At 38.4% G+C, this 26,316-nt stretch overlaps 1 protein-coding gene and 1 long non-coding RNA gene across 7 annotated transcripts in view; one reads left to right on the top strand and one right to left on the bottom strand.

Moving 5' to 3' along the window:
• LOC112993171 (uncharacterized) overlaps nt 1-1,065 on the bottom strand; it is a 44,282-nt gene extending 43,217 nt beyond the window's left edge. For all 3 annotated transcript variants that reach the window (XR_010390221.1, XR_010390222.1, XR_003261668.2), the window contains exon 1: nt 113-1,065. This is a non-coding gene — a long non-coding RNA (uncharacterized LOC112993171). The remainder of the gene's footprint in view (nt 1-112) is intronic.
• SH3GLB1 (SH3 domain containing GRB2 like, endophilin B1) lies at nt 1,066-26,054 on the top strand. 4 transcript variants are annotated; one of them, XM_064515963.1, is made up of 11 exons: nt 1,066-1,240; nt 5,795-5,936; nt 8,870-8,998; nt 10,760-10,893; nt 11,280-11,372; nt 13,601-13,639; nt 14,492-14,515; nt 18,941-19,030; nt 19,542-19,642; nt 24,670-24,901; nt 25,581-26,054. In XM_064515963.1, exons 1-11 carry the CDS (start codon nt 1,169-1,171, stop codon nt 25,686-25,688), a joined length of 1,164 nt encoding a protein of 387 aa, XP_064372033.1. In that variant the 5' UTR covers nt 1,066-1,168; the 3' UTR covers nt 25,689-26,054. The 4 variants fall into 4 exon arrangements, with proteins under 4 accessions (XP_064372033.1, XP_064372032.1, XP_064372035.1 ...); XM_064515962.1 differs by having other exon boundaries at nt 13,601-13,687; XM_026116477.2 differs by lacking the exon at nt 1,066-1,240 and adding an exon at nt 1,742-1,869 and having other exon boundaries at nt 13,601-13,687.
• Nucleotides 26,055-26,316: the final 262 nt, after the last annotated feature.

Genomic DNA, 26,316 nt, shown 5'->3' with positions numbered 1-26,316 from the left:
TACTTGTAAAATGAGAACTTCATACAGTTGGGGCTTTGTTTTGTTTTTTAAATCCCGGAATATGAGCAGCATACAATACTATGAGCAAGACTGTGTTGGCTGTTACACTTACCTCCTTTTTCTGGAATTCACTTCCTGTCCCAGTGCCCTAGGATTTCCCTCTGACTTTATCAAGTTTAGCTAAGGATTACTGTTCATTAGCAAATTACTTAACTGAATCACCAGGATCATTTTCAAGCTAGGGATATTAATTTGTTGCCAGTAATGCCACATTGTAAATCTGTTTTAATACAACCATCCATGTCAAAGGGCCTCTTTTCTTCTTGAGCATTTGAAAATTGTGTAAGTTAAAATAATGCAAAATTATTAAAATTAGAGTGTAATTTCATCTTCTAATTTGCTTTATCAGTGGCATTGAGTTAGGATAGAGTAGAGCTATGACACTTCAGGTATTTTTAAAGACTACTTCTGTGATATTTTGGTGGCATTTTACAATTGTGCCTATGTACATATTTATCTGAACGAATTCTTTTAACAAACAGCCTTTTTCTAAGTGACTTCCGACAAATTCTTTCCCGATTTGCGTTGCTATGGCCTATGCTAAAAGTATTTTTCACGAAGACAAACGAGATTTGACTCACAAAACCCCTGGACTGAACAAAGCGGGGGTGGGGGGAGTGGGGGACCCTCGTCCTTTCCCAGTCCTCCCTGAGGATGCCGGGCCCCGGGCCGGGCTGACCCACGGCGGGTGGCGCAGGCAGCCTCGGGCCCGGGCCCAGGCCCGCCGGGGACAAGCGCGCCCCGAGCGGGGCGCCGCCCGGCCGCGCTCACACAAGATGGCCTCCCGGCTTCCGCCCGGCGCAGGGCAGCCTTCCTCCCCGCGCGGCGGACGGGGTCCGTCACGGCCCAGGCGCTGCCGCGCGCAGATAACGGCCAGGGTCCCCCTGAGGCGGCGCCACGCGCGCCGCAGCCCCCCGAGCGGCCGCGGGGCGGGGCCGGGGGCGGGGCCACGCCGGGCGGTGCCGCCGCTCCGCGGGCCGGCCCGGCCAATCAGGTGCCGCGCCGCGCCCGGCACCGCCCCCCGGCGGCTCCCCACAGGGACGGGCCGGAGCGGCCGTCGCCGCCGCGGGTGTCGGGCTGAGTCAGCCGCCCGCGCCCCGCCCCGAAGATGAACATCATGGACTTCAACGTGAAGAAGCTGGCGGCCGACGCGGGCACCTTCCTGAGCCGCGCCGTGCAGGTACGGCGGCGCCCCGGGGCGGGCGTGGCGGTGGCGGTGGCCGTGGCCGTGGCCGTGGCCGTGGCGCCGGGCCGTGCGGCCGGGGGAGGCGGGCGAGGCCGCGGGCCGTCTCCCGCGGCCGGGCTGAGGCTTGGGGCACGGGGCTCGGGGCGGCGGGCGGCTCCCGCGGCTCCGCCCCAGGCCGGCGCCCCCTCCCCGGGGCTGGGGGAGCGGCGGGCGCCGCGGCCTCCTCCGGGGCGGGGAGAGCGGCCCGGCGCTGGCGGCGCCGCCGCGGGGCGGGCTGAGCCGAGCCGAGCGCAGGCCGCTGGCGCGCTGCCCCGCGCGGGCAGGCGGCGGTGCGCCGTGGCGGAGGGCCGCTCCCAGCACCCGCGGCCTCCTGCGCGGGGAGCGGGCCGAGGCCGCGCGGGGTCGTGACAGGTCCGGCCCGGGGAGGGGCAGAGCGGACGGCGCCAGCCGCGAGGATACGCGGTTGCACTTCGTGTATCCCCGCGCGGGAAGGCAGCAACAATGTGTCTCGTCCCAGATAAGCAGCTACATTTCTAACAGCCACTGGAAACGTTTTGCTGTCTGATCGTTAAAATTGGAGCGTTTATGTGGCACATGAGCGCGTCTGCCCGCTCGGGCTTTCTGTTAGTGTTTCTTTGGGTTTCAGTGTCGTCTTTAATCCTGTTTGATAGCCCATTGTTTCTGAGTCAGTTTTTCCCTTTCTTCTCACTGAGGGCACTGGGAGCTGTAATCCGCTTGCGTTATGTAATCAAACCTGAGCAGATTTCCTGTAGGGAGGTGGACACCCAGGCGGCGTGCAGTCATCCACTCTGCTTCCTTGTGAATTCCTTATGGGTCGCCGTCAGGCCTGGAGCGTGGTTAAAGTTACTCTCTAGTCTGAAACCAGTCTGATGTATTGCCCTAAATGTTGATATTCTAGCAAAACCGACAGTCAGCAGCAGAGCTCTGAGAATACAAACTCATCTGAAAGCGTTTTTGTCCAAATTTAAATGAACTCAAAGCAGTTTTTTGGATTTTCTTTGTGGTGGACGCAGTCCCCCCCACTACCTTCCAGCACTACGTGTTTCCCAGGCCATCTCTTCCTTTCCAGCCTCCAGCCATTTTGCTTTCCTGGCTGGACAAGGGAAAAAGGGATACAGTTCACTCTTTATTGTAAGATCCTGTGATGCGACCTTGTGATTTCTTTTATCTTGACTATTTACATGTAAGTGCTTATTGCATTAAACTTAATATAGGCTTTCTGCAGCCTGTCGTGATTTAAAGCTGATATGAAGTATGGTTTACCCAGTGTGCTCTATCAGCATTGGTGATTTGTGTCTGAATAGCTACATCAGTGGTCTGCTTAGTGTAGACTAAAATTCAGTGGAAATGTGGAAGTAGTAATTTTCCTCTGCCAGCTACCACTTTCCCCTAAAATGGGAAGTTTAACTGGGGCAGGGGAGAGGCAAATCTTTAACATGTTCCTGTCATCCAAGTTGCTAGTGTTCTGTGTACTACTGCTGCTCCCTGCTATTTTTTCTTAGGTTACTTTCTATGTAAAATGTGCAGATGGTATTGAGGGACACTCTTTTTCTGGATTTTTTGTTTATATCATCTGGCTGTGGATTTTGTGTCCTCAAGTAAAAAGTACAGCCTTGTGAATTGAGTTAAACTCTTACATTCAGGCATCATTGGATGATTTAGTATGACCTGACAGTAGTTGCTTTGTGATATTAAAAACAACAACAAATGTTGTGAAACAATTCAGGGCAGTGTAATATTGTTTGCAAGAAAACCACTTAACATTTCCATTTCGGCTTGCTGCTGGTGAACATCTTGTTAGTGTTTCACAGGCTTACCCAACTTTTCTGTTACAGGTGGATTGGGGTTGTTTTACCCACAAGCACCTGGTATTCATGTTCCAAGGAACCTGTTTCTCCTTTGGATGAGATTGTACTGTGTTCAGACTACTATATTCTAGTTAGTAATCTATGGAAAGCTGCAGAGAGAAGTATTTTTATTTTTTACCTTGGGTGGGAAAAACCCGTAAAAGTACAGCTTAGTAAAATTGAGCCTCCTGGCCATCTTTATCCAAAGACTGTCCTTACATCAGGTGGGTGGAACCTGCTTTGAAGCAGTTCTCAGTGAAGCTTGCAATAGTTGCAATTTGTGCAACGTGAAAAGTGGGTATAGGCAGTGGCATCTGAGGTGAAATAAATATTGCCACAGAGTGTAGTAGTAGCAATGAGGGTCCTTCCTCTTGCCAGCCGCTGTAATAGACAAGCTGCCCATACAGCACTCAGGAATGAGGAGCTGGGCTTTTCCTCCTTAGCAGCAGAGGCACTTTTATTGTTAATGACCACTGCTTGAATTTAGAGGCTTGAATTTAGAGTTAATGTAGTTTCTCCCTCTGATCAACTTCACAATGTAGACTTGGTATGTTTGAGCTATGGAAACACAGTTTATTCAAAACAGGACAATTTCCTTCTGCATAAGCTGGTCACGTTCAGGCAATTTGGATATGTATTTTGAATTTAACAATGATAGAGGGCTGGATTAGATGGCTTACTGGTATGGTTTGTTACAGTAGTGCTTGTATTTAATATGTTTGTGTCAGTGTATTGAGCTTTAATAAATTTTTTTTGTTTATTTTAAGAGTTCTAGTCAAAGTAGAAAATCAATAGTATCTGCCTTCTCTGGAGCAGTTTTTCTTTTTTTTTCTTTTTTTTTTTCTTTTTTTTTTTTTTAAATCGGAGGAAGAAATCGTGATGTGCCTTCCTGCTCACCTCCCACCCTCCCTTAAGAAGGGACTGAGTAAAATCCGAAAAAGAATATTTTTCATAAGTTTGAACTGGATAACCAAGGTGGGAAATCAGAGTGGCAGCATTGCCGCATTGCGTTCATGCTGAAAACCATGCTTCTGTCAAACTACTGTTTACTATGCTGCTCAACATTACTAAAATTAGCTCTTTCTTTAAGAGTATACTTGAAGTCTACAATATTGTTGGTTAAGCATTTTTCACACTGCTGAGTAGATTTACAGAAATATTAACAAAAGCCCATTTCAGAAACTAATGCTTTTTGACTGACTAATTCCAGGCAATTGTAACTTTAAAATCATTTATACTGTATTTTAATAAATCTGTAAAAAGTTTTCATGAACAAATTATAGTACAGAACATGTTTTAAGAGCCCTTTAAACATGAATAATAGTGGATCCATGAATACGCTTTCTCCCTGTGCTGCAGCTGAACTTTCTCACAGAGGCAGCTTGCCGGTATGTAGAACCCCCAAAGGCACAATATTTATCCACAGTTTACAAGTGCACAGTGTCAAAGTTATTTTTAGTCTACGTATAATGGAAATTAAAACAAGCTTGGCTAATATAGTTCTATTTTTGTTGTACTCTTGTTTCTTACAGACAGTTTAAATATTCCACCCGATAACTTGTTAGGAATAAAGTTGGACAGTCAAAATGCTTCCAGTCCTATTATGTTCTTAATTAAGCTCGTTAGGCATTTACTTGTAAGCCATGTTCTTCTAACTGAAAATGCCTTTGAACAGACTGTCAAATGCTGAAATTGTAATCATGAGGAAGCTACTGTTTTCAAGAGAGTGGGGCAAAACACTGTATCAGTTCTGGTTTGGTTTGGTTCCCTGACATGGAACTTCTGTGTGTCTTCCCCCTCTCACAGAGACCTGGGATTGAAGTACAAACTGGTTGTGTGTTAATAAGAGCTGGCATGGATTAAATATCAAGTGAAATGAATAGTCTGCTAGTTTTTATTTAGCTCAATGAAGTTTACATTGTATTTCACTGTCACTGAAATTTAGGGGAGAACATTAGAGGTCATCTAACCCTTTCTGTAAAGGATCAATTATATCTAAACAATTCCTGAAAGATTTGTTTAACCTATTCTTAAAAAAAAAGCCTCTCCCCCACCCCCAAAAAGATATATATTCCACATCCCAGGGCAATCTAATTTAGCACTTAATCCTTGTCTTTAAAAGCGTTATCTAATGTCTAATACTAATTTAAGTCTTCATACTGTAATTTAATGTCACTGCTTTTTGTCCTGTTTGTTGTGGACAGGACAGCATTCTTTAAATACATTAAAGGTAGCTACAAAGAGAATCTGTTGTGTCTTCTGCTTTTACTGTGGAGAAGAGTCAGCTTCAATTACTTCCATCTTTCCTTGTGTATTTTCTGGTCTTTTAATTGCCTTAATTACCTCAGCACTCCTTTTATTTCATGTTTTGGGAGAATCAGAGTGCTTCAAATGAGAATTCTTAGCACCAAATAGAGCAGAGGATTTCTTCATAGTGTTATAAATGGCCTTTCCTCATCTCAATCTGATTAATGCCATCTCCACCCCCATTTTCTGAAAGCACGAGTATGTGGTCGACCTTACCAACTTTCAAAATTATGCTTAAATCTTTATTGAAGACTGTATAATGTTTATATCTTTGAAAGCATGATTTGCAACTAATACGAGTTACTGTCCTAAAGTTGTACTTTGAATCTATTTCTATGAACTTAGTATTCTCAACTTTTCTCTCTGACTATAGTTCACGGAAGAAAAGCTTGGTCAGGCAGAGAAGACTGAACTGGATGCTCACCTGGAGAACCTTCTCAGCAAAGCAGAATGCACTAAATTGTGGACAGAAAAAATAATGAAACAGACAGAAGTATTATTGCAGCCAAATCCAAGTAAGAAGTGCTTCAGGCTTTTGTTTGCAATTTCTGAATTTTTGCCATGTAACTGTTTACTGACATAGGTATTTTTGTAAGTTATGACTAAATACAGCAGTCCTAAAACTCTAGGGCTGGTGTTAGGGAAGGGCATGTTTTGAAGAGCCACTCAGAATCTGAGACACCACGCCAGTTGCATTCTTCTCGGTTCTTCCTTAACCCTTCAAATGGAGAAAACTTTAGGGGGAAACCTCCAAACTATGGCATTATTTCCATACACTGGTTAAATCTCTAGTTGGCTGATCCTTCTGAGTTGTTTCCTGTTTAACTGAATTTCCCACTCTATCTCCAGTTGCTTCCATTACTTGTTTTCTGTTCTATGCTAGAACATTCTCTTCTCATAACCAAGTTAATTAGAAAAATTAGAATTATAAATTAACTTGGATGTAACTATAATAATATAAATGGAACACCTTGAAGGCAAAAAAGGCTTTTTGTGAGGAGAAAGCTGCAATTTCTGACAAATGGAATTTGAGGGGAGTTCTTTGAACCAGCTTTCTGTATACTTAAAAAAAAAAAAACTTAGGTGGCTGTAAAAACTCTAAAATTCTTTCATGGAGTACATGAAATGGTTCAAGGACTGTCATCATGACTGAGTTTCAACTTTCTGTGCGATACAATTCAGTTCGAAGGAGGCAAGATGTACTGAAATATTTGACTTTAACAATTCTTTTACTAAAGAATTACTTTCTCCAGACACTTTCTGTGTCTTTATCATTTGCAAGCATTGCAGCTTTTTATACACCATACATAGGCAATGAAATAAGTCTCAAATATGCTTTCATCACTGGCAAACCTCTTACTATAACAATAACATAGGTAGAAGAAATTTAATTTTCTGGTGTGTTGATTTTGTTTGTTTTCAAAATTGCTGCTATGAGTAGTGATATTGAGGAAATCAGTTTCAGACTCCTTCAGTCAGTGGTGCCATCTGTGGCAGTTATACTAGGGGAAACAATAGCTGTAGGGATTTTCCTAGTGCTCAGATCTAGGTTTCAAATTAGGACCTGATCTGTAGCCACTAGGCAAACTACTATTACCAAGAAATCTAAACCTCCTTCATGTTCACTCAAATAAAATTACAATACCTCTGCACTGAAAACAGAAGTATTCTCATTGCGATGACATACTGAGTTAGGATTTGTTAGTACAGGAAAATCATACACTGTTATTATCTCTCTAAAACCATCTAGATAAATTCTTTATAATGCTGATCTTTGAAGTATTATTCTGGAAATCTGTTGCATCCTTTAGTTGTCTAAAAGCGATGTTTAAGAAAAAAAAAAAAAAAAAAAAAAAAAGCCCAACTAATTCTGTGGGAAGTCTGCAATAGGACTTAAAGAATTTCTGCCTTTATATAGGCCAGAGGAAACAGTTGTCTTGTTCATTTAATTTGGAAACCCTATTAAATATTTCTATTAGGTATTCACTTTTTCAGAAACTTATAGTCTTGAATCAGTAACTGGAGGCTAATAGAACTGCATGAGGCAGTTTCAGTAAAAGGATAATGTATGGTAGTATCTCAGTTATGCTGACCAGTCAATTTTTTGATGTCTAAAAATACTCAGTGTTAAGTGGTGATCTTCATCTGTGAATGTAACTTCAACTGCTTAGCAGCCTACTTGGGAGGACTGTCACCTGTTCCTGAGAGCTTCTTTTGGTTGTAGTTAGTGGAGCAACCTGTCTGGGTGAGAGAGAAGAGGCTTCCAATCCAAAATTTTAATAGTATCTTTAGGTTAGACCCATGCAATAGTCTAGTAATTTTAAGTGACTTTTCAGATCCTGTGTCATTTAATTCATCCAAAATAAAGTTATGGCCAGAGTAAAGAAAAAAGATGAAGTTGGATTCATCTTGGTTCATGCTTGGCACCAGGAAGTGAACTAACAACTGTGTTTTTCTGTGTCAGGCTAACTTTTGTGACATTGACAAGGGAGTAGTTATTTAATCCAGCACTGATGAAAGTTGTCTGTCTAACAGTATATGTTTTGGTTTCATCCAAGTGGGAGGTTTGTTCATTGGAGAACAACTTTGTGAGTTGTCTGTATTACTGCATGCTGTATTTAGTTCATACGGACTGCATGAATGAAGTGAGCTAATTATGAAGCCAAAACAATTGGTCAGAGAAATCAGGTTTTGTATATGAGGAGTTTAAGCCATTATAAATGACAGTGTTCCTGTTAATGTCTGTAGAGGCTTTTTTGCCTAAAAGAGCATATTGTGGCTGAATATCGTAAGTGGACATTAATGATTATATAGTCAAGACAACTTTGTCTGTAATTCTGTCCTCTGACCTAAGGAAAGACAGGAGTATGAAATGAAATATTTTTTGAATATCTTTAGTGACTTGTTTCAGACATTCTCAAGGAGCTGGGGTGAGTGGGGAAGAGAGGGTGTAATTTCTGTGGTTACTCGATTTTCAGAATATCTTAAATCAGAACGTAAAATAGTTGTTTAACTTAATTCCTGTATTGCTAATCCTGGTGATAATCTTCATTAGTTTTTTCTGGGGAGAGGAGGGGAAAGGATTTTTTTTTTTTTTTTTTTTGTTAAGCAGAAGTGCTGTTATGCTCTTGGAGTGAAGAATTCTGGACAAAATATTGAAAAACTCTATAAATGTGCTGATAGAGTGATGAAAAGTGTGATTTTTCAGTTTTACAGATGGCTCTAAGAAGCACTTGAACATAGTATGACAAACATGGAATACAGTCGGTCCACAGAGTAATATTTTTCACTTAGTATTGTTAAGTTACTTGAGCTTAAATATCTGGATTTTTGAAAATTCTTTCCTTTTTCTTTTCTTTTTATATTTGTAAATTGTGCTTTGAATAACAGTAACTCAGTACAGTATTTTTTGGGTTTTGTTTTGATTTTTCTTTTTTTTTTTTTTAAGATGCTAGGATAGAAGAATTTGTCTATGAGAAGCTGGACCGCAAAGCACCGAGTCGTCTGAATAATCCAGAGTTACTAGGCCAGTATATGATTGATGCAGGGAATGAGTTTGGACCAGGGACAGCCTATGGTAAGTGGAAGCAAAGAATATGGCTTATGTGTTGCAAAAATGGGAGGGAGGAAATGCACAGATCTAGTTTTTTCTTAACACTGTAAAGTGATATTTCTTGCCTTCCTCTAGATAATACAATGGTTTTTGTAACAGTTTGAGATGACTTGTTGTATAGCTTTGAACATTAAGAGATCACTGATGAAGCTTCTATCATAATCTAAAGATTATGGAAGATAGGAATTGCTGTTGGAACAGTAACTGTCTTTGTGGATTGGTTACATTCTCACCTGAACAAATAATTCTAGAATTTAGTTTCCTGATTAGAATGAACTTATTTTCATTCTGTTGTAGCACATTTGACAATATTTATGCATGGTATATGTGATGAGGACTAGAAATGTTACCTGAAATTAATTTATTTAGTAAGGTGTTTCTCTAACTTGACAGTATTCCTGGTTTTCTTAATATATAATGTTTTGCTGTCAGTGAGAGAGAGTGTAGAAGATCATTTCCATTTTTTTTTTCCCATCTTCACCTATATTCTATACCTATGATAGGAAGATTGGGGGTGATATTGTTTATAATGTTTTTCCACTGGCTTTTAATTATATGTTATATATATTTTATAGTTATAATGTAGTGTTCTCTACAACTCTTAAAATTGGTGATAGTAGATTTAACTGTTAATTTAGCTTAAACAACTGGAATTCATAGTTGTTGTGCAGTCTGCAATCATAAACCCTGATAGTTAGCTCACTTTAGTTGCTTGCTTCAGAGTTATAGTAGGAGGGAAATTCTTGTTCTTGGAAGAATTAATTCTTTATATCTGGAAATAACGAGGTTCCCTTCCTAAGGAAGGAAAGTACACTTAAAAGTCAAGTAAATGTTTTGTAGAAGATTTATAGATACACAGCCAATAATGGTAAGCTTTGTTCCTTTAACAGTGTAAAAAATTGTGAAATTTTCTGTGGTCCTTTTTTTTGATCATCAGCCTTATGAGTTTTTTCTGTTTGTTTGTTTTAATTGAATAGAATTGAACTTACAGGCAGACAGTCCTTTAGCTTGCATTTGCTGTAATTTTTATAATTCAGGTCAAGCTGCATGAATTGTTAGCATAAAGTTACACTGTTATATTTCATGTGTTGTCACGAAGTATTTAAATATTCTGAGAACTTAGTGGCTTTTGTAACTCACACTTTTCAGTTTATTGAAATGCAGTAATGAGAACTGTATTCTTGACGTCCTAACTTCAGTTTCAATACCTAATTCAGAACCAAATTTCAAACTATTGTTCAGTTAATGTACAAATGCTACATTTCTTCAAAGATGGAATATATTTAGAATTTGGAGTGGATGGGGAAAAAGCATTATCTTCCAATAGCTAGGCAGGCTTTTTCCTTGCTACCAGGTACTCATGACTAATTACTCGATCAAAAATGTGGTAGGATAGGAGGCTGCTGTATTAATACAAATGGGTACAATGTCTGGGATTAAAGTAGGTGTTTACAATGGAGTTGCAATAACAGGTGCCACTACTACAATGTTGTATCTATTCTTGTTGAAATCTGGCCTTCACCTGAGATTTTTTTTTAATAAAAAAGGCTAGTCCAAAAAAAAAATTTTTAAATAGCTCTTTAAGACTTCTTTTAACTAGTACTGTGGCACTGGATTATCTTTTAAACTGCTGACCTAGACTCTTGTACCTGTAGAAACTTTTTTTTTTCTTTTTAACCACCTGCGTGGATCACTGTGAAACTTGAATATTTTTTTCCTTTCCAGGAAATGCACTCATTAAATGTGGAGAAACGCAAAAACGAATTGGGACAGCAGACAGAGAATTAATTCAAACTTCTGCTATAAACTTTCTCACTCCCCTAAGAAACTTTATTGAAGGAGACTACAAAACTATTTCTGTAAGTTGAACTGTGCTTTCTTTGTCATTTCACAATAATTGTAAATATAAATTTTTAAAATCAAGTGATAGGTAATTGTGTATTATTGTTTTCTTTAAAATAATGTAGAAACTCAGATAGGATTTGTGCTGTCAGTTTATACTCTCTTCCTTTGACCAGGCAAAATAAATCATTTTAGAAATTTACTTTTTGTAACTATTGTACTCGTAAAAATCCTTACCTCGAGTATTAAAAAGCATGAGAAAAATTAGGATTTAGTTCTACCTCTTATTTCAAATTAAGAAAACTTTTTGTATGTGATATTTTATTAAAAAAAAATTGCCAAGTAGACAGGATTTCGCATTTGAAGATGTCCGTTTTCATGAACTAACCTAACTCACTTACAGAAAGAACGTAAACTATTACAAAATAAACGGCTAGATTTGGATGCAGCAAAAACCAGATTGAAGAAGGCAAAAGTTGCAGAAGCTCGAGCTGCAGTAAGTAGAGTTTTTTGATGTCGTCATTGTTTTTTAACTTGTCCATAACTTTTAAGCTTGTTTTATGTATTTATAGACTTGACTGGTTGCTTAGGTTTCCAGCTAGCTTCTTGGCCTTGCTCTTTTTCTAAATGAGACATTTTATAGGAAATGCCTCAGTGGAACATGAGGAAGAGAAAGTGGATTGCTGATCAAGGTGATGTTTTATTTTTAAATATTCCATCAAGCTTAACTTGCTTGACCCAAGTAAATACTTATTCTCCCCTTGTTCTATACTAGATAGCCTCTAGTGCAAGCATGACTAGCCACGTGGTTTATTTTAATATATAAGTACAAATCATTCAAAAGTGTTGAGGAAATCTTTAATGAAATACTTTGTCCTGTAAAAAATATCCAAATGTTGGCATTTGGCTCTCTGCAAATGTGCAGTTACTTCCAACTGATGAACCCATCTGGACTTTATTTCTCTGTATTAAAAATGTGTAGTTTACTCTTTCTATATTGTTTACAATTTCACATCTCCAAATAGGGCAGGACTCTTAAACTCACATCTCCTAACCATTCATGTTCTCTTAGTAAATGCTTGTTCAAGGAGATTGAAATGTTGGTGGACTAAAAAGCTGTTGCTTTTGAAACTCTTTAAAATACCTCTAAATGGAGGTGTAATCAAATGTATGTAGTTTCAGCAGAGTGTATGCTTGTAGTGTTTTCATAGCTATCTGTAGACTGCTTTCCTAAAACTTCAGCAGTTGGTGAAATGCTGGATAGTCACCTTTTTTTTTTTTTTTTTTTTTTTTTTTTTTTTTTTTTTCCCCCATCCATAGAAGTTAATGCAAGAGAGCTGATCCGCACGGACTTAAGAAATACGGACAATTTAAACACAAAGGAACAATGTGCACGATGTGGAGGATGGAGAGGCAGAAGCAGGATTGTCAGATTTTGCTGGCTTTTCTGACTGGATCACTGTCCTGAAAGACCAAAGATGCTTCATCTGTCAGGCTGAGCTTCATAGATGAAGCAGTTCCCGTCTTTGATATGGTGAACCCTTCTAAAAAGCCAGCATCTCTCCACTTGATGATTCTGCTTCTGTCTGCCATCCTATGCGTCATGCACACTGCTTCTGTGTATTTAAAATGTACGTATTTAAGTTTCTGCATGAATTTTCCTCTTTATTATGTTAATTTTTATGGAACAAATGACTTTGCTCTATGTCAAACTTTGCTTAATTTGTGAAACCAACAATGGTGAGTGGAGCAGGGTATTAGCCAGCAGTGGAATTTGGAAACACTGGAGAGAGAGGCAATGGATAGTGGGCTATGCCTTTACGTAGATTTGTTCAAAAGAAGAGAAAGTGTTTTGGTTATTAGCTTCCTAGTGGTGTGGTGGCAGGTATATATCTTGCTTTCTAAAGCAGTAGAAAGACCATAAGGAAACTGTTTCCACTAAGCTTATCATTAAAAGGAAGGCTCTACACTTTGGTTTATTAGTTCCATCACCAATATAAAATCTTAATCATCCAGTGCTGGATGCTCTGACACATTGCTCCCAATTGCTGCTGCTGTTACATGACCAGTCTTAAATACTCATGAAGCAAATACTTCCTAGCTTTATTCAAAAATAATTCAAAATAATTCAAAAATAATTCAGTGCTGATAAAGCATGAAACCCCAGATCTCTTATATCACTTCAAAATGCTTTAGTTGCATTTTAATAGCAGTGTGGTTGTTTGAGATTTAGCAATGCAGCAGATTTTAGAATTCCCTGAGACAAGGGGAAAAGGACCTTGCTACACTCTGCAAGAAGTGAGAACTCACATGGGAACAGATGTGATACAAATGGCTCACCTTCTGCTGGATCACGTATTTATAAAGGAAGATGTCTGACCAAACTTGCTGAACTGGTAGTGTAGAGCAACAAGTCTTGAGTCATGATGCACATTCTTCCAAGCTTCACTGCTTTCTTTGACATGCTGGAATAGAGTGATAAATTAGTATGTACATTTGATTTTGTTGTAAAAGTACTTAAGATTTGAGGAAAATACATCCTCCCATGCTTATTGTACAAATGAAGTAGCTTAGATCAGTATTTAAAATAGATAAAACTGTTTAGATATCTGTATTTAGTTCACAGTTTTGCTTAGCTTAAACTTGCATTGTTTTGTGTCAATAACCTGTTCACCTGCTATATTCATAGTATAACTTGGTTTTGTCTTTATCTATGCACTTAAGCAACTAAACACCTCTCAACCTGAAGAGAATAACATTATGGTAAATGTCTCTTACCTGCTCAACTTGCTGCATGTAAAATGGCTAAAGGTTTGTTGGCCTCCTGTGTTCATTCATTTCCTTACTAAGTGTTTCCTCTTGCTATCCAGCTTATGTGGTCCTGTTTAAGGTGTTTTTCAAGAGCAAATGAGCTTGTTTGTTATAACTTGCTATTGCAACCTTTATGCACATTTCTTCCTACCAAAGTCCTGTTTGTGTCATCAGCAGCTTACAATTGTTGAAATACGAAAGTTAAAGAACTGCATTGCAAGAAGGAACTGGGACAGCAAGCTAGACTAATTAATTTCTAGATAAATTCCTTGCAGTTTTTTGAGTTAGCTCTACTAAGTGAAGATTCTTGTGAAAGTGGAAACTCTGAGTGGAATTAGCAAGAGAAATCACTCATTTGTCTGTTTCAGTCATTATTTAACATGGTGTTGAAACGAGAATATCTTTTCATAGTTTTCCAATATTCTAAAACATTAAGATAACTTAAATTCGTTCATAACATAGTTTAGTCTGTCTGGTTCATATCACTTTCTAAGTAGTTATGTTTGTTGTAATAGCTTGTTTTAAATATATTTTGTAAGAATCTAAGTTGGACGAGTCGTACACTCTTAACTAACTACTTTGTTTCATAGCTGTAGTACTATGCATATTGACTTTAGTTTCCTTGTACATGAAGGGCAACTGACTCATTCACAGCAATCCTCAAATTTCTTTTAAGTCCTAAAGAAAGATAGGAAAGTACTTAAAACCTAAAGTATGGTTGCATCTTATATTAAAGCACCACAACTCTCTTCTAAGTGTGTATGTCTTTTATTTCCCCCCCGCTTCACTTTTAATGCTGACTAGATATGGGCTGAGGAAGTGACAAAAGTAAGTAAACAGTTTAGAAACTGCAACATTCTGAAACCATAACTTGTGCTGGTGTAATGTAATATAGGATATTGCATGTTGTTGATTTCAGTCTAATGTTGGCCATCTGATGTGTTACATCAGAATACGCTGGTTCTCTCCAGGGACTTTGAAATTTCAGTGGCAATGCGAAGCCCATGGCTTGTTTTATAGCAAGCTGTTTCTGGCTAGCTCTCCCTTAGTACCATATGATTTTCATGTGACAAGATGTAATAGAGAAAGAATTACAGAGCTCATCTTTCAAAAATTACCGGCCTACTAAAAAAAACCAAACTCCTAACAGGGAGCGTATATGAAAATTTTCAGAAAGGTTGAGGTCTAGTACTCTAACCTGTTCTGAAAAACGCTGATACGAAGCTACTACCCAGGCAACAGAGCAGTTCCTAAAATGCTGGAGCGCATGCCAGCAGCTCTAAGAAAACCCTGTTTGTGTGTGGGTTTTTTTTTTTTTCCTTTTACTCCTGCAGTTCCACCAAAGAATGTAACGCTTCTTTTAAAAGACTGAAGTTAGGAGGTAGACTAGTCTAAAAACTCTACCTGGGCTTATAGGTGTAGAAGGCTGCAGCCCCTGCCCAGAAGCAAATGCTCTCTCTTGCTGTGCCATGCCTTGGAAGGAGCACAAGCTCAGTGGCGCTAATGGAGTGTTGGGTGTTAGCTACTCCTGCGCCGTGAGTGGGACTCTTCTTGGGATCACTGGTTGGGACAAAGCAGTATGGGAACAGGCTGCACAAAGCTGAACTACTGGTTAAGAGTAAATTTCTTAGGGGATTTATGTGGAGAAAGTGAAATAGAAACTAAGTCTAGAAACAGAAAGTAAGGGTAGCTGGAGGGCTGGGGTTTTGGAGCATGGTTTTTAAGGGGGACAAGATAGGCAGCTGAGGGGAGTTGCTGTTAGAAGCTGGGTTACAGAGCTTTGGGTGAAATTTTGGGGGTTTTAAGAGAAATGAAATTAAGGCTTCTTATATTCTAAATTTGTGGGGTGCAAACAGTTTTAGGTGGGCTAGAGAATAGAATTTGTGTTAATGTGCAAATTTAGGGGGAAGGAGGAGTTACGAGAGAGAACTGTAAAAAGAGGATTAGGTTAACTTTGATTCCAAGTTTTAAGAATTATTGTATTATTTAAGTAAAGAAACAATTTGGAAGCAGCAATCCCATTTGCTGGAGTACTTGGTACTGTTTTGGGGAAAAGGTGACAGGACAGCAGTACTGCTGGAAAGAAAACTAAACTTGAAGTTTAATGGCTATTAGGAACAAAACTATTGGCTCTTCAGAGAGAATGGCGAGCAACTTTAAGAGTAGTGAGAACTAAGAGATTGTGTCTTGAAGAGGAATAACATGAAGTACTTAACCATGGCATAAAGGAGACTAAAAGCTTTAAATCTCACCATGCGTTAGGTAACTCTAGGTTCCTTTTTTATTAAACATATAAACCCCAGAAATTATTCAGGACAAACTGCAACACATACCTTCCACTAAAGGAACAGTAATCCAGGTTTTTAAAGGCAATCTGTCTTTCCGTGTTTAAAAGTCAGAGGAAGAGATTAATAGGCCTGTTAAAATTCAAATATGAGGAGATGCTGGGATCTGTAACTATGGACTTCAGCCTGTCCAGTAATCTTTACAGCAGTTACAATCTTTTTGAGATAGGACAAAAGATCTACCTGCTGTTAGTGATAAACTTTCTTAAGTTTAACTTCCCTCCTGAAATGTGTACAATTGGAGTATATGAAATTCTGTACTATGAAACACACTGGGTAGGTACTTGTGTTATGCACTTTGGACACCTAAGTTTTATTAAGACTCTTTCCCAGTGTCCAGTGTAGTCAATGGAAAGAACAGAGGCTTTTAGTGCATGGGCACTAAATTTAGGGCATTAGCCCATTGAAGTTAGGCTATTGTTGAGCATCAAGAGGATTTCTCATCTTTCTTTGACTATAGAGGAGACAAGGAAGGTTAACTATACTGGGTAGTGTGATTACATCCATTGTTACTGTTTTAGTAATAGTCTCTGTAATAAAACAAGATTAGGAAGTTGATTGTGTTTTCCTGTGCTCTTATGATCCTGTGTTTCTTAGCTACAGGCTTGTACAGTATTTCCAAGGATCATATATGTGCGTGTGTATATACATATATATTATATATATGTTCATAGTCTGAATTTGGGGAGTTTCTGAACTTGGGGAGCAAGCAACATTTTGAGGGATCTTCATGGGAGATACCTAGTGAGGCCTTCTAATTGTTGTTTAAAAAACAAAATACGACTGTAGCTGAAGGCTGCAGGAAAGTTTAGCCTTGCATTTTGAAGCTCTCTGTTCCGTTCAGAGACAGAGGTGGTCTGATCGTAAACTTCCTAGATTGAAAAAGTCAGCTGTTTTCAGCCTTTACCACAATGTGTAGAATACACATGCTGTACTGCATTGTTCACCTAGCAGTAGTGGAAGATAGGGAGGAGCAAAATAGATTAAGCATCCTATCACATACTTAAATTTATGGAAATCTCTAAAAATCCAGTACATCTGGGTCTTGTAAGGCATGGTTCTATTTAAAGTCACTCTGTGAACTACCTTAATTAATACATGTTACCACATTAGTCATTATGCTTTTTTTTTTTCCCTTCTTTCAGGAAGCAGTTGTTTTGCTAACATATCGTTGAAACAAATAGCATTATTCTGATGCAGGTTTCCCCCTTTTATATTTTCCTATTCTCATGTGTTTTCTTACCTGGCAGGAAGAAAAATATGCTTTAGCAACTGCTGACTTCAGAGAAGCAAGAGACTAGACTATTTCCATATAAATGGTTAAATGGTTTACCTATTAATTTGCTTTCCTTGTAAAGGAATTGAAGAAGTTGGTAATAGAGAAAGGAATGTTTTTCTTCCCTTCTTGGGTATCAGACTTCCCGTTATTCCCCTGCCCGTTATTACATTTCTCTAAGGGTCTGCCAGATGGATTTTACTGATATTAATTCAAAGATTTAATAGCAAAATTCCAAGCAACTATTCTTGCCTCAACAAACTTGGAAAACTTAATTAGTCTGTAACTTGATATATACACTGTTATCTCAGTTTTAAATAAGGAATATACAGGACTCTGTAGCTGCTTCCTCACTGTCTTTATTCTAATTAATGTGTAAGCCTTCACAGCTGCAGGGACTTCAGTTGAAAAGCCTTTCTTGGGTAACTGCATCATTCTTCTGTGCTTATTTCTGAGATTAAGATCCTTCTGTGTTCCATGCAGCTTTTCATATTGATTAGTTTTAATGCCATGCAAGAGCAAAATGTTTGCAACCACATAAAATCCTTTTGAAAATAATGTGTTATTAAGTTTCCTCAAAACATATTTCTGTACTCCATTGTGTTAAGAACAGTAACTGCTGCATCTCAGGCTTAATGCAGAGTTTTGCCTTTGGGTTCTTTTTTAGAAACAGGGTACTAAATGTATTTAAGCATTGAGGCAAGGTAATCTGGATTCCAGGGTTGAGGATGCTCTGTCTTGGAACAGTAAATCTTAGATCCTACACCACATTTTTTTTATGTATTTGTGCATTTTGAGTAGTTTCATTTTTCTCAAAATACCATTCAAAATAATTCAGAATTTTGCCAGTTGAAGTTGTTCAAAACTGCTAATAGCACTATTAGATTTATTTAATAATTGTTGATAACTATAGGTAACAAGGGGGGAAACTTTGGAATTGTTTACATATCAAATTTAAATCCAATCATTTTTACAGAAGTTGTGCTTCTAACTGGAATTAGAATATTTGCTATGGTTTGGATATATTTATTTTTAAAGACACCTCAATTCCAAGCTCCAGAAATAATTGTAGTAGCTTGGCAGCCAGTAAGAGACATTAATCAGTAAAATATTCTGTTGAAACTCACTGTCAAAGTTTTATGCATGGCTGATTGCTGTGCAGTTGCCTGACAAAAATAATGTCAGGTTTACAATAAGTTCTGTGAGCAGAGCTCTTTTAACTTGAAGTATGGAAAAAAAATTACATTGTCCTTGGCTGCCACAGCTATGCTAGCAGAAACTCTGGTGCAGACACTGTGTTATGCCAATGAACGCTTGGTTTGTTAGGCAGAGAGGTGGGATAATATTGCTGGCAGAAAAATGCCTTCCTTTGGGATACGTTGCATCTACGTGGTAGAGGTCTGCTGATATAGCTGTCTGTTGTGTAGACAGGGCCTCAACAGCTCTGAACCAAATGCAGCTGTTCTCTTTGTATAGTAGTTCAGATCTCCAAAGAAAAAGCACAGGATTTAAACACCTAAGCACATGATTAAATGCATTTGTATGAATAGTGCTGAATACAATGGGACTGTTGCAGTAGGAAGGTATAATAGAGTACATTGTACAAACATCTAAGGGCATGCATACTTTTAGTCTGAACAGGAAGTACGAATTACGCAGAGTGAATTTGATCGTCAAGCAGAGATTACCAGACTTTTGCTGGAAGGAATCAGCAGTACACATGTGAGTACTCAAAATGGGGTGGGTGGGAACAGTCAAAAACAGGGCACTACAGCAATAACTACAGTAAGTTACTTGGGAACTTCGGGCTACTAGCTTTCACTTTAATGCCTTAGAGCATCAAGCAACTATGTTTATTTTTGAATTATAGTTTACTATCCTCTGAATTTAACTTTAATCCCTCAGTTAACTCTCAGGAGTTTTCATTTTTATAACTTAAACTCAGCTTTCCACTGAAAGTTGAAACCACAAAAAAGTGCTAAAATATTTATTCCATTGTGCAAATAATACAGGTAAATAATGATATGATGCCTGTACAGTACTTGTTTGAGGGGCTTGATGTGTTGATTCTGTGACATTTTATCCCAGTTATCTGGTACATGCACGCACTGCCTGTGTGGCATAAATCCCTGTGTGCCAATGTTGTCATTACCACTCAATTAGGAGACCAGTCTTTCTAACGCAGTGTAACGCTTTTACAGACTAAAAACTTGAATTTTTTGCTATATTATAGGCACATCATCTTCGCTGTCTGAATGATTTTGTTGAAGCTCAGATGACCTATTATGCACAATGTTACCAGTATATGTTGGATCTCCAGAAACAGCTTGGAAGGTAGTAACACTGCAAAAACCTTTCTAGTTAAGGATTTTTTCTAAAGGCTTATGTAGAGTAGGAAAGCTTACACTGCTGTATAGCAGTAGTACACACCCCAGCACAGGAATCCTGGAGTAATAGAAAATAGATATGATTTGTGTAATGACTCTGGAATTACTCTGGTGTATCTACTTCCTTTAGCTTATAGATAGGACTAATGCCTTTTGAGGGTGAATTTAGTGAGATTTTGCATATTTTATAATTGAGGATGGGGAGACCATGGTAACCTCATTTGATGGCACAGAGATGGATTTTTAGAGTTTGGCTTGTAAGTGTTCAGTTGTCTAATACTTCATGCTAGAAAACCACAATACAATGTGGGAGAAGTTGTTTTTCTTCCTGTAAATTCACTTTGCCTCTTAATTTGACCCTGCCCAATTTGAAAATGCAACTGAATTCTCTACCATGTAAGTTGCTAGCATATATAATATACTTGGGGAGAAATGTACTTCATAATGTGTGAAAAATCAGTAATGCAATGGAATGGGCAAGCTTTTCTAGTTTTCTAGTTATCTAGCTTTACTCTTTAGTGGCTGTAGCAGTTTTTAAACTAAGAGCAGAAACTGTCAAACTCATTATTTTGTGCTCATAAGCCTTTTCTTGCTATTTGTTATACTATAAAGAGATTTGCATGCTTACTTTTCATACAGTTTCCCTATTCAAATTCTCCTTTACCAATTAGAGTCTTTCTAAAGGTTATTGCAGACCATGTTATTCAGGTGAGCAGATGTTTTGAAGAATGGCCTGTGCTTAGAAGTTTACTGTAATAGCTGTTCTAAATAACTGTCTCTCTAAAGTGTCTCTACTTATTTTTTTCATGAAGAGGAAGTAAAAACAAAACTGTGTTCTTGAGTCTTGTCCTTGTACTGATTTGCTGCTTCCTGTGGCATTTGATCTCCTTTCCTTGGTTTGTTTAAATAGGTAGTTTGAAGGCTTTTCCAAAAAGACTCTTTGGAAAAAGTTTTTCCAAAAAGTCTTTAAAGGTATTCTTTAAAAATAAGCTACATCTTTAAAGCTACATTCCACTGAAAGAAGTACACAGCTATAAAATTTGGTAGCACATAAATGCAAATAGTGGAATTGAAAGCTTGAGAATAAACATTCACTGGAGTAGTGAAGTATATATACACAACTATTCTGAGAAGAGGGTGTTTTTAAAATCTGTATTCTTATCCTAGTTTACTTACCAGACAAAAATTTAAGCTTAATAGCTTTAACCTAAAGAAGATAATATTTCTCTTTAAAATCTCTTGCTTTAGGATGTACAACATGTCCAGATCAGCTGTCTTTAAGTTGCATGTAAATTGCTATCAGGTATAAAATGTATATTTGAAGTAAATATTGCCTTTAGGAAAACAGAAAGATACATTTTTGTGTGGCTATTTTCTGATTAGTATTTTTGATAAAATTATTGTGACTGCTATAAGACCAAAAGCATGGAAACTTTTCAAAATCCCAAATACCTCAAACAGCTGAATGAAATTTATCTGCCTACATAGATTAAAACAGTAATGGTGTTAAATCTTGGGTCTGTCTTTCCTTCCTTCCCTGAGCAAGGAAGTCCCACTGAAGTATTAAAGGAGAGCACTGGGACAGGTTCTCAAGTTGCGCTCCTTGCTTTGGAAGAGTTTCTCAGTTTATAGGCGTGTGCTGCATAGCACTTCCCATGTTATACATAGGCAGACATAGCCACCAAATAAATAGCTTAGGCAGCTCAGCTAGATGCTGGTTATATTTGCCAGCACTCGGTTAAAAAGTGACATACAGTGCTGCATGCTCTTACACATGCTCTTTTCATACATCTATGAATGACATTGTGTCATATTCTCATATGAAAGAGGAGGAGTGGGGGATTTATTTTTATTTTGCAATCTTCAGTGACCCAAAGGTATGCAAGCTCCAGCTGGGATAGTTTGTTGCTTGAAACAGAAACCAGGTTCTTGGAGTAGATTCATGTTACATATTTTACCTCAGGCAGAACCTAGGGCTTAAACCCGAACCCACTTCACACTGAGACTGTTTGAGTTCCAAGTCTGAGCGTTGGTTTTGTTGATACACACTGCAGACTCAGCTGTATCACAAGGTGGTGGAAACTTGTGCTCAGTTCTCTTTATATAAATAGACGTGGTTTTATGGATGTTTCTCTTCAAGACAGCACCAGCTGCTTATGCCTCTACTGCTTCCCCCTTTCTGTGGGGTTGCTTAAAGAATCAAATATCCCATGTTAAAAAGAATCTCTTCTCGTTTTTTCTTCCCCAGAATGAACTAAACAAATCTATTTCAAATATCCTGGTTCTCTGGCTTCTTTTTTTCTTGCTGATAACTGTTTTTGCTGTGAATTTTCTCAGCTTTTCTGCCAGCCAAACCTAAGCTTTGGCAACATTTAGTTTCAATTTTGCCCATTACTAGTCCCCTACTCCACAAGCTGTGAAACTCTTACTACTCAAGTGTTTAAAAAAATCCAAGACAGTCTCTGTATAGCTGAAGATCTTCAGTAATGTGCCTACATATGGCTTTGCGTATGAGGCTTTACTGATCGACAAGAAAGTGTCTAGAAAGTTTTGTGTTGCTTTTTCACTAGTTGTACAAACCAGTGACCCTTTGAACTGAGCAAAATGCTCTTCAAGTAATTGCTGTGTTAACAGACAGGTTTAGCAATATATTAAACAGTAGTTTAGCAGTATTCAGAAACAGCTGATTGTCATTTAAAATGAATTTCCTCTGTTTGAATGGCAGCTGTTAAAGTAATAAATATATCCTAGGGCATGGCTGAGTTTCCCTACCAAAATGTGGAGGTCTTGCTCTTCTCTTGTTGTTCTGCTGAGGTGTTTTGCTCAGGGGACTTGGTGAGCTGGTTCGAAAAATTAATCTGGCAAATAAAAGAAACTTTTTTTGTTGTTGTTTTTGCTGGGCTTGCTTTCTCTTCTGTGTGAGTTGAACTAGCGCTTTTTGATCAAATAAGGTCAAGGTGAACCAAAGGGGAAAGTGGGACTTCATCCTTTAGACAGCAGTAAACTGCTAATTAAACTCACAGCAGTCTCCTGAAACTGTATCCAGATTTTTATGTATAATTTGGTCTAAATGTATAGGGGATAGTTCAGTCCCTTAGACTGTACTCCTGCTGTTTCCCTTCAGACAGCTATGACAGTTACATGGCTGCAAGGTGAATCTGTTCAAGAAGCCATTCTGATGGAAAGTTATGAATCTTCTTGATAATTTTTGTTGAAGCAGATTGTTGAATCCACTCGGAAGCAACTGACTGCTACATCTGACTCAGATCCCAGAGAAGGAACATTTCTGCAATAAAGGGGTAGAGGAGTAGGACCATCCTGTTTAGTGGCTATAAAAGATTAGATACAGTGTGAAAGTGTAAACTTAGAGTGCAGTACTGCTGCAGCTGATCTAGATTGGGGCTGCCTCAATTCCACCTATGTTCATGGCCATGTAATCCAAAAATTAGTCACTGACAGATTTAGTTTTCACCTGTATCAGCTCCCTAAAGCAGCTAATCTTATGACTGTATGAGCAGACGTGGGTGTGGGAATATACTGATCTTGATTTAAATGGTTGAAGTTGCCGTAGAACTGCATCTTTAGGAAGAACTTAACTGGGGAGCGTAGGTGGGGAGAGATGAGATGAAACAGTGCCTTCTCATAGGCTCAGATACACAAAATGAATAGATCATCATTATGTCAAAAGAATAAGTTAAAAAAAAAAAAAAAAAGTAACATGTCTGCATCCAGGATGTTAATGAAAAAGCATCTGTGTAGAAGGACTAGTGAGGAAAGTTACAGGTCACAATAGTATTGACTGACTAGTTGATGTGTAGATTGGTCAGAAGAAGAATGCAAAGAAATAAAGCTACAGTTCCACATCATCTTGACTCAGTCTAGTTCCTGGGTGCTAACTCTCACCTTTTTCTGCGTATCAACTCTGACACTTTCCAAACCCTTCACTGACCTGCTTTTAAGGTAGAATCAGGTGAGTGTTGGTACAAAGTAAGGCAGCAAGGGACAAAGTATGACTGCATCAACTGCTAAATAGATTAGTTTGGGCTGCTATGGAACTGCATCCCAGGATGTACATCAAAGTTACCTGAGCCAGTGACCCAGTCTCACAGCTCATTGTTGCCCCCTACATCTACCAAAAGAAATCTCTTGCTTCCTTGCTGTCCTCTCTACTCCTTCCACTTTTCAGCCATGTGGTTCTGTCCTTTCCCTTGTGTCTTCTCTGGCATTCATCACATTCTCTTCTGATTCAGCTCGCTAATTTAGTAGACGATTATACACTTTTTCACTGGATTAGTTTTCAGCCAGGTAAATGAGTTGAACTGACTTTATGGAAGGGTCTGGCTAGCACTAGAGCTGGCACAGAACAAGCAGCAGTCTGACCTAGAAAGGAGGGACTCAATTTAGTTCAAGTTCATCTTTAATGAAACAAATATTTTTGTTTTGCAGCCTGCAGCAAGCTAGATCAACAAATTGATTTGAGTTACAAAAATTTTACTGTGGATTACTGTGGTTTTTGTTTTCTTTGCAGAGAGAGGGGGTGTTTTTAACTTGCATTATTTCCCTGATCTGGTTCACCAGCACAATCTTTTGTGTAGCCACATAAATGAGGAATGAGCAGCAGGGGGTGGAGGCTACTTTTACTGGCAGAACTGCCAAAAGAAATGTTTATTAAACTACTGAATTGAGTCTAACCAACAGTGCTTTTCTTTATTTCTTTTAAGAGGTATATATTGAGTTTTTTAAGGAAACAATCTTTCTTTTAAAGTATATTGGCTTGGTTTATCCTACAGGTTCAGAGAAAGTATATTTTTTTAGGTCTATACAAGTATTAGGGCTATTCTGCTGCTGTCTACTGGTGCTTATTCCATAGTTGCTGAGAAAGGTAAGAATACTAATTTAGGCATGGAGGCATGTATGATTCTCCATGTAGAACTGATTCACCCGCTAGTCAACTTGTTTTGTTTTCCTCCACAGCTTTCCATCTACCTTCCTCTCTAACAATAATCAGTCTTCCTCAGCCCCTGTGCAAAACGTTTCTGCTCCCTCGGTCTTGGCCTCAGCCTCTGCTTCATTGCCTTCAGTAAGCAATTCAATAGTTACTTCAGGCTTCAGTGAACTGAAGTCATTAAGTGGCAGCAGGAAGGCAAGAGTTCTGTATGATTACGATGCTGCAAACAGCAGTGAATTATCACTACTCGCAGATGAGGTAAGAGTTTTCTAAGTACCTTGATCATTTAAGAGTAAAATCAGAATGCTTGTGACTAACTGATAAAGATGCACTACATCTATAAATCTGTGTAGCTGACTTTTTAATAAAACTTCAGTAGTACTCTGATTCAGAAGCTAAAATTGTCTTGTACCTGTATATTATAATATTCTACAGTGAGAGTTGACTTTTTTTTATGCCTGCTTAGCTTGCAAGAATGTTTGCTAGACAATGAAAGCGCAGTTCTGCTGTCTTCCTTTTACTGCATCTTGTTCAGTGAGAAGTCCCAGCATCCCACCCAACACCATCCGTCTTTCTATCGTGCACTTGAAGATCCAGGGAACTTGCTTTTAGGTTGCCTGTTAAAATTAAAGTTGATAGTGATATATCAGATCTATGTATAAAATCTAATAGAAAAGAAATAGCAATTAACAAAATTTTGTCTGAAAAAGGGACTTTTTAAGAAGGACTTTATTTAAACTATGCTACCATATCTACTTTTCCATGGACCAGCGAAGTAATTGTTATGAACACTAGTTTATTTTCCATGGATGCTTATATTAAATGCTCTGTTTAACTTGGTTAATCTCAGTTCTAAGATCTTGTAAATCACATGAAGGTAGAGTGCAATATTTCCAGGCGATGGCAATGTTGTAATAATCTGTTTCTGGTTTTTTAGGTGATAACAGTGTACAGTATCCCTGGCATGGATTCAGACTGGCTGATGGGTGAAAGGGGAAATCAGAAAGGCAAAGTGCCTATTACTTATTTAGAACTGCTAAACTAAATGGTTGGCTTGAATAAAGACTGTCAATTATGGTGACAACATATTTATATACAATTAATGTAATGTAAGCAGGTTTAAGTGTCTTCCATGTTATTGTCTTAAGGGACAAATACCAGCCATTACAAACTGGCTCTTCTGCCAGCATGGTTGCATAGTAAATACTCTATTCAAACTTAATGTGTTTAAAGCTTTTACTTCATGTGCCAAGGACATGTTTCCTACAGTTTTGTTTCTACTGAAGTTTTCACTAATACAAACTTCTACTTTTGAGTAATCTAGATTGAAAGCAGGAGGTACTGTTTTCTACTGAAATTTTTCATTAATGGCAAGCTTTTCTTCACATAAAATAAACTTATTGTGAATTGATGCAGGTGTAATGCACATTATTTGAATAATCAAAAACAAATGTAAGACATAAACCTTAAGGAAGTCCTTATGGTTCTGTTCTCTGACATATGTGGAATACAAATGTGCTGAGATGTGTATGGCTATCCACTGAGTAGCTTGTGCATTTAATCACATTTTAAAAATGGAAACATTTGTTCTCTATTGAAAATCTAAGGGAAGTTCCTCATATGTTGAGATTTAAAGATGCATACAGGTGGATTGATACAAGTTAGTGAAATAA

Source organism: Dromaius novaehollandiae, chromosome 8 (genome assembly GCF_036370855.1).
Source record: "Dromaius novaehollandiae isolate bDroNov1 chromosome 8, bDroNov1.hap1, whole genome shotgun sequence".
Classification (NCBI taxonomy): Eukaryota; Metazoa; Chordata; class Aves; order Casuariiformes; family Dromaiidae; genus Dromaius; species Dromaius novaehollandiae.
The sequence above is the reverse complement of the archived record's forward strand: the minus strand, read 5'-3'. Positions and strand labels throughout refer to the sequence as shown.

What these genes read in the sequence shown, in the direction of transcription:
- SH3GLB1 (XM_064515962.1), top strand. Translation starts at nt 1,169, where the DNA reads ATGAACATCATGGACTTCAACGTGAAGAAGCTGGCGGCCGACGCGGGC. An exon ending in GAGACTACAAAACTATTTCT is followed by an intron (nt 10,894 to 11,279) that starts GTAAGTTGAACT and finishes ACTCACTTACAG; the next exon opens with AAAGAACGTAAACTATTACA. An exon ending in TTGCAGAAGCTCGAGCTGCA is followed by an intron (nt 11,373 to 13,600) that starts GTAAGTAGAGTT and finishes TATGCACTTAAG; the next exon opens with CAACTAAACACCTCTCAACC.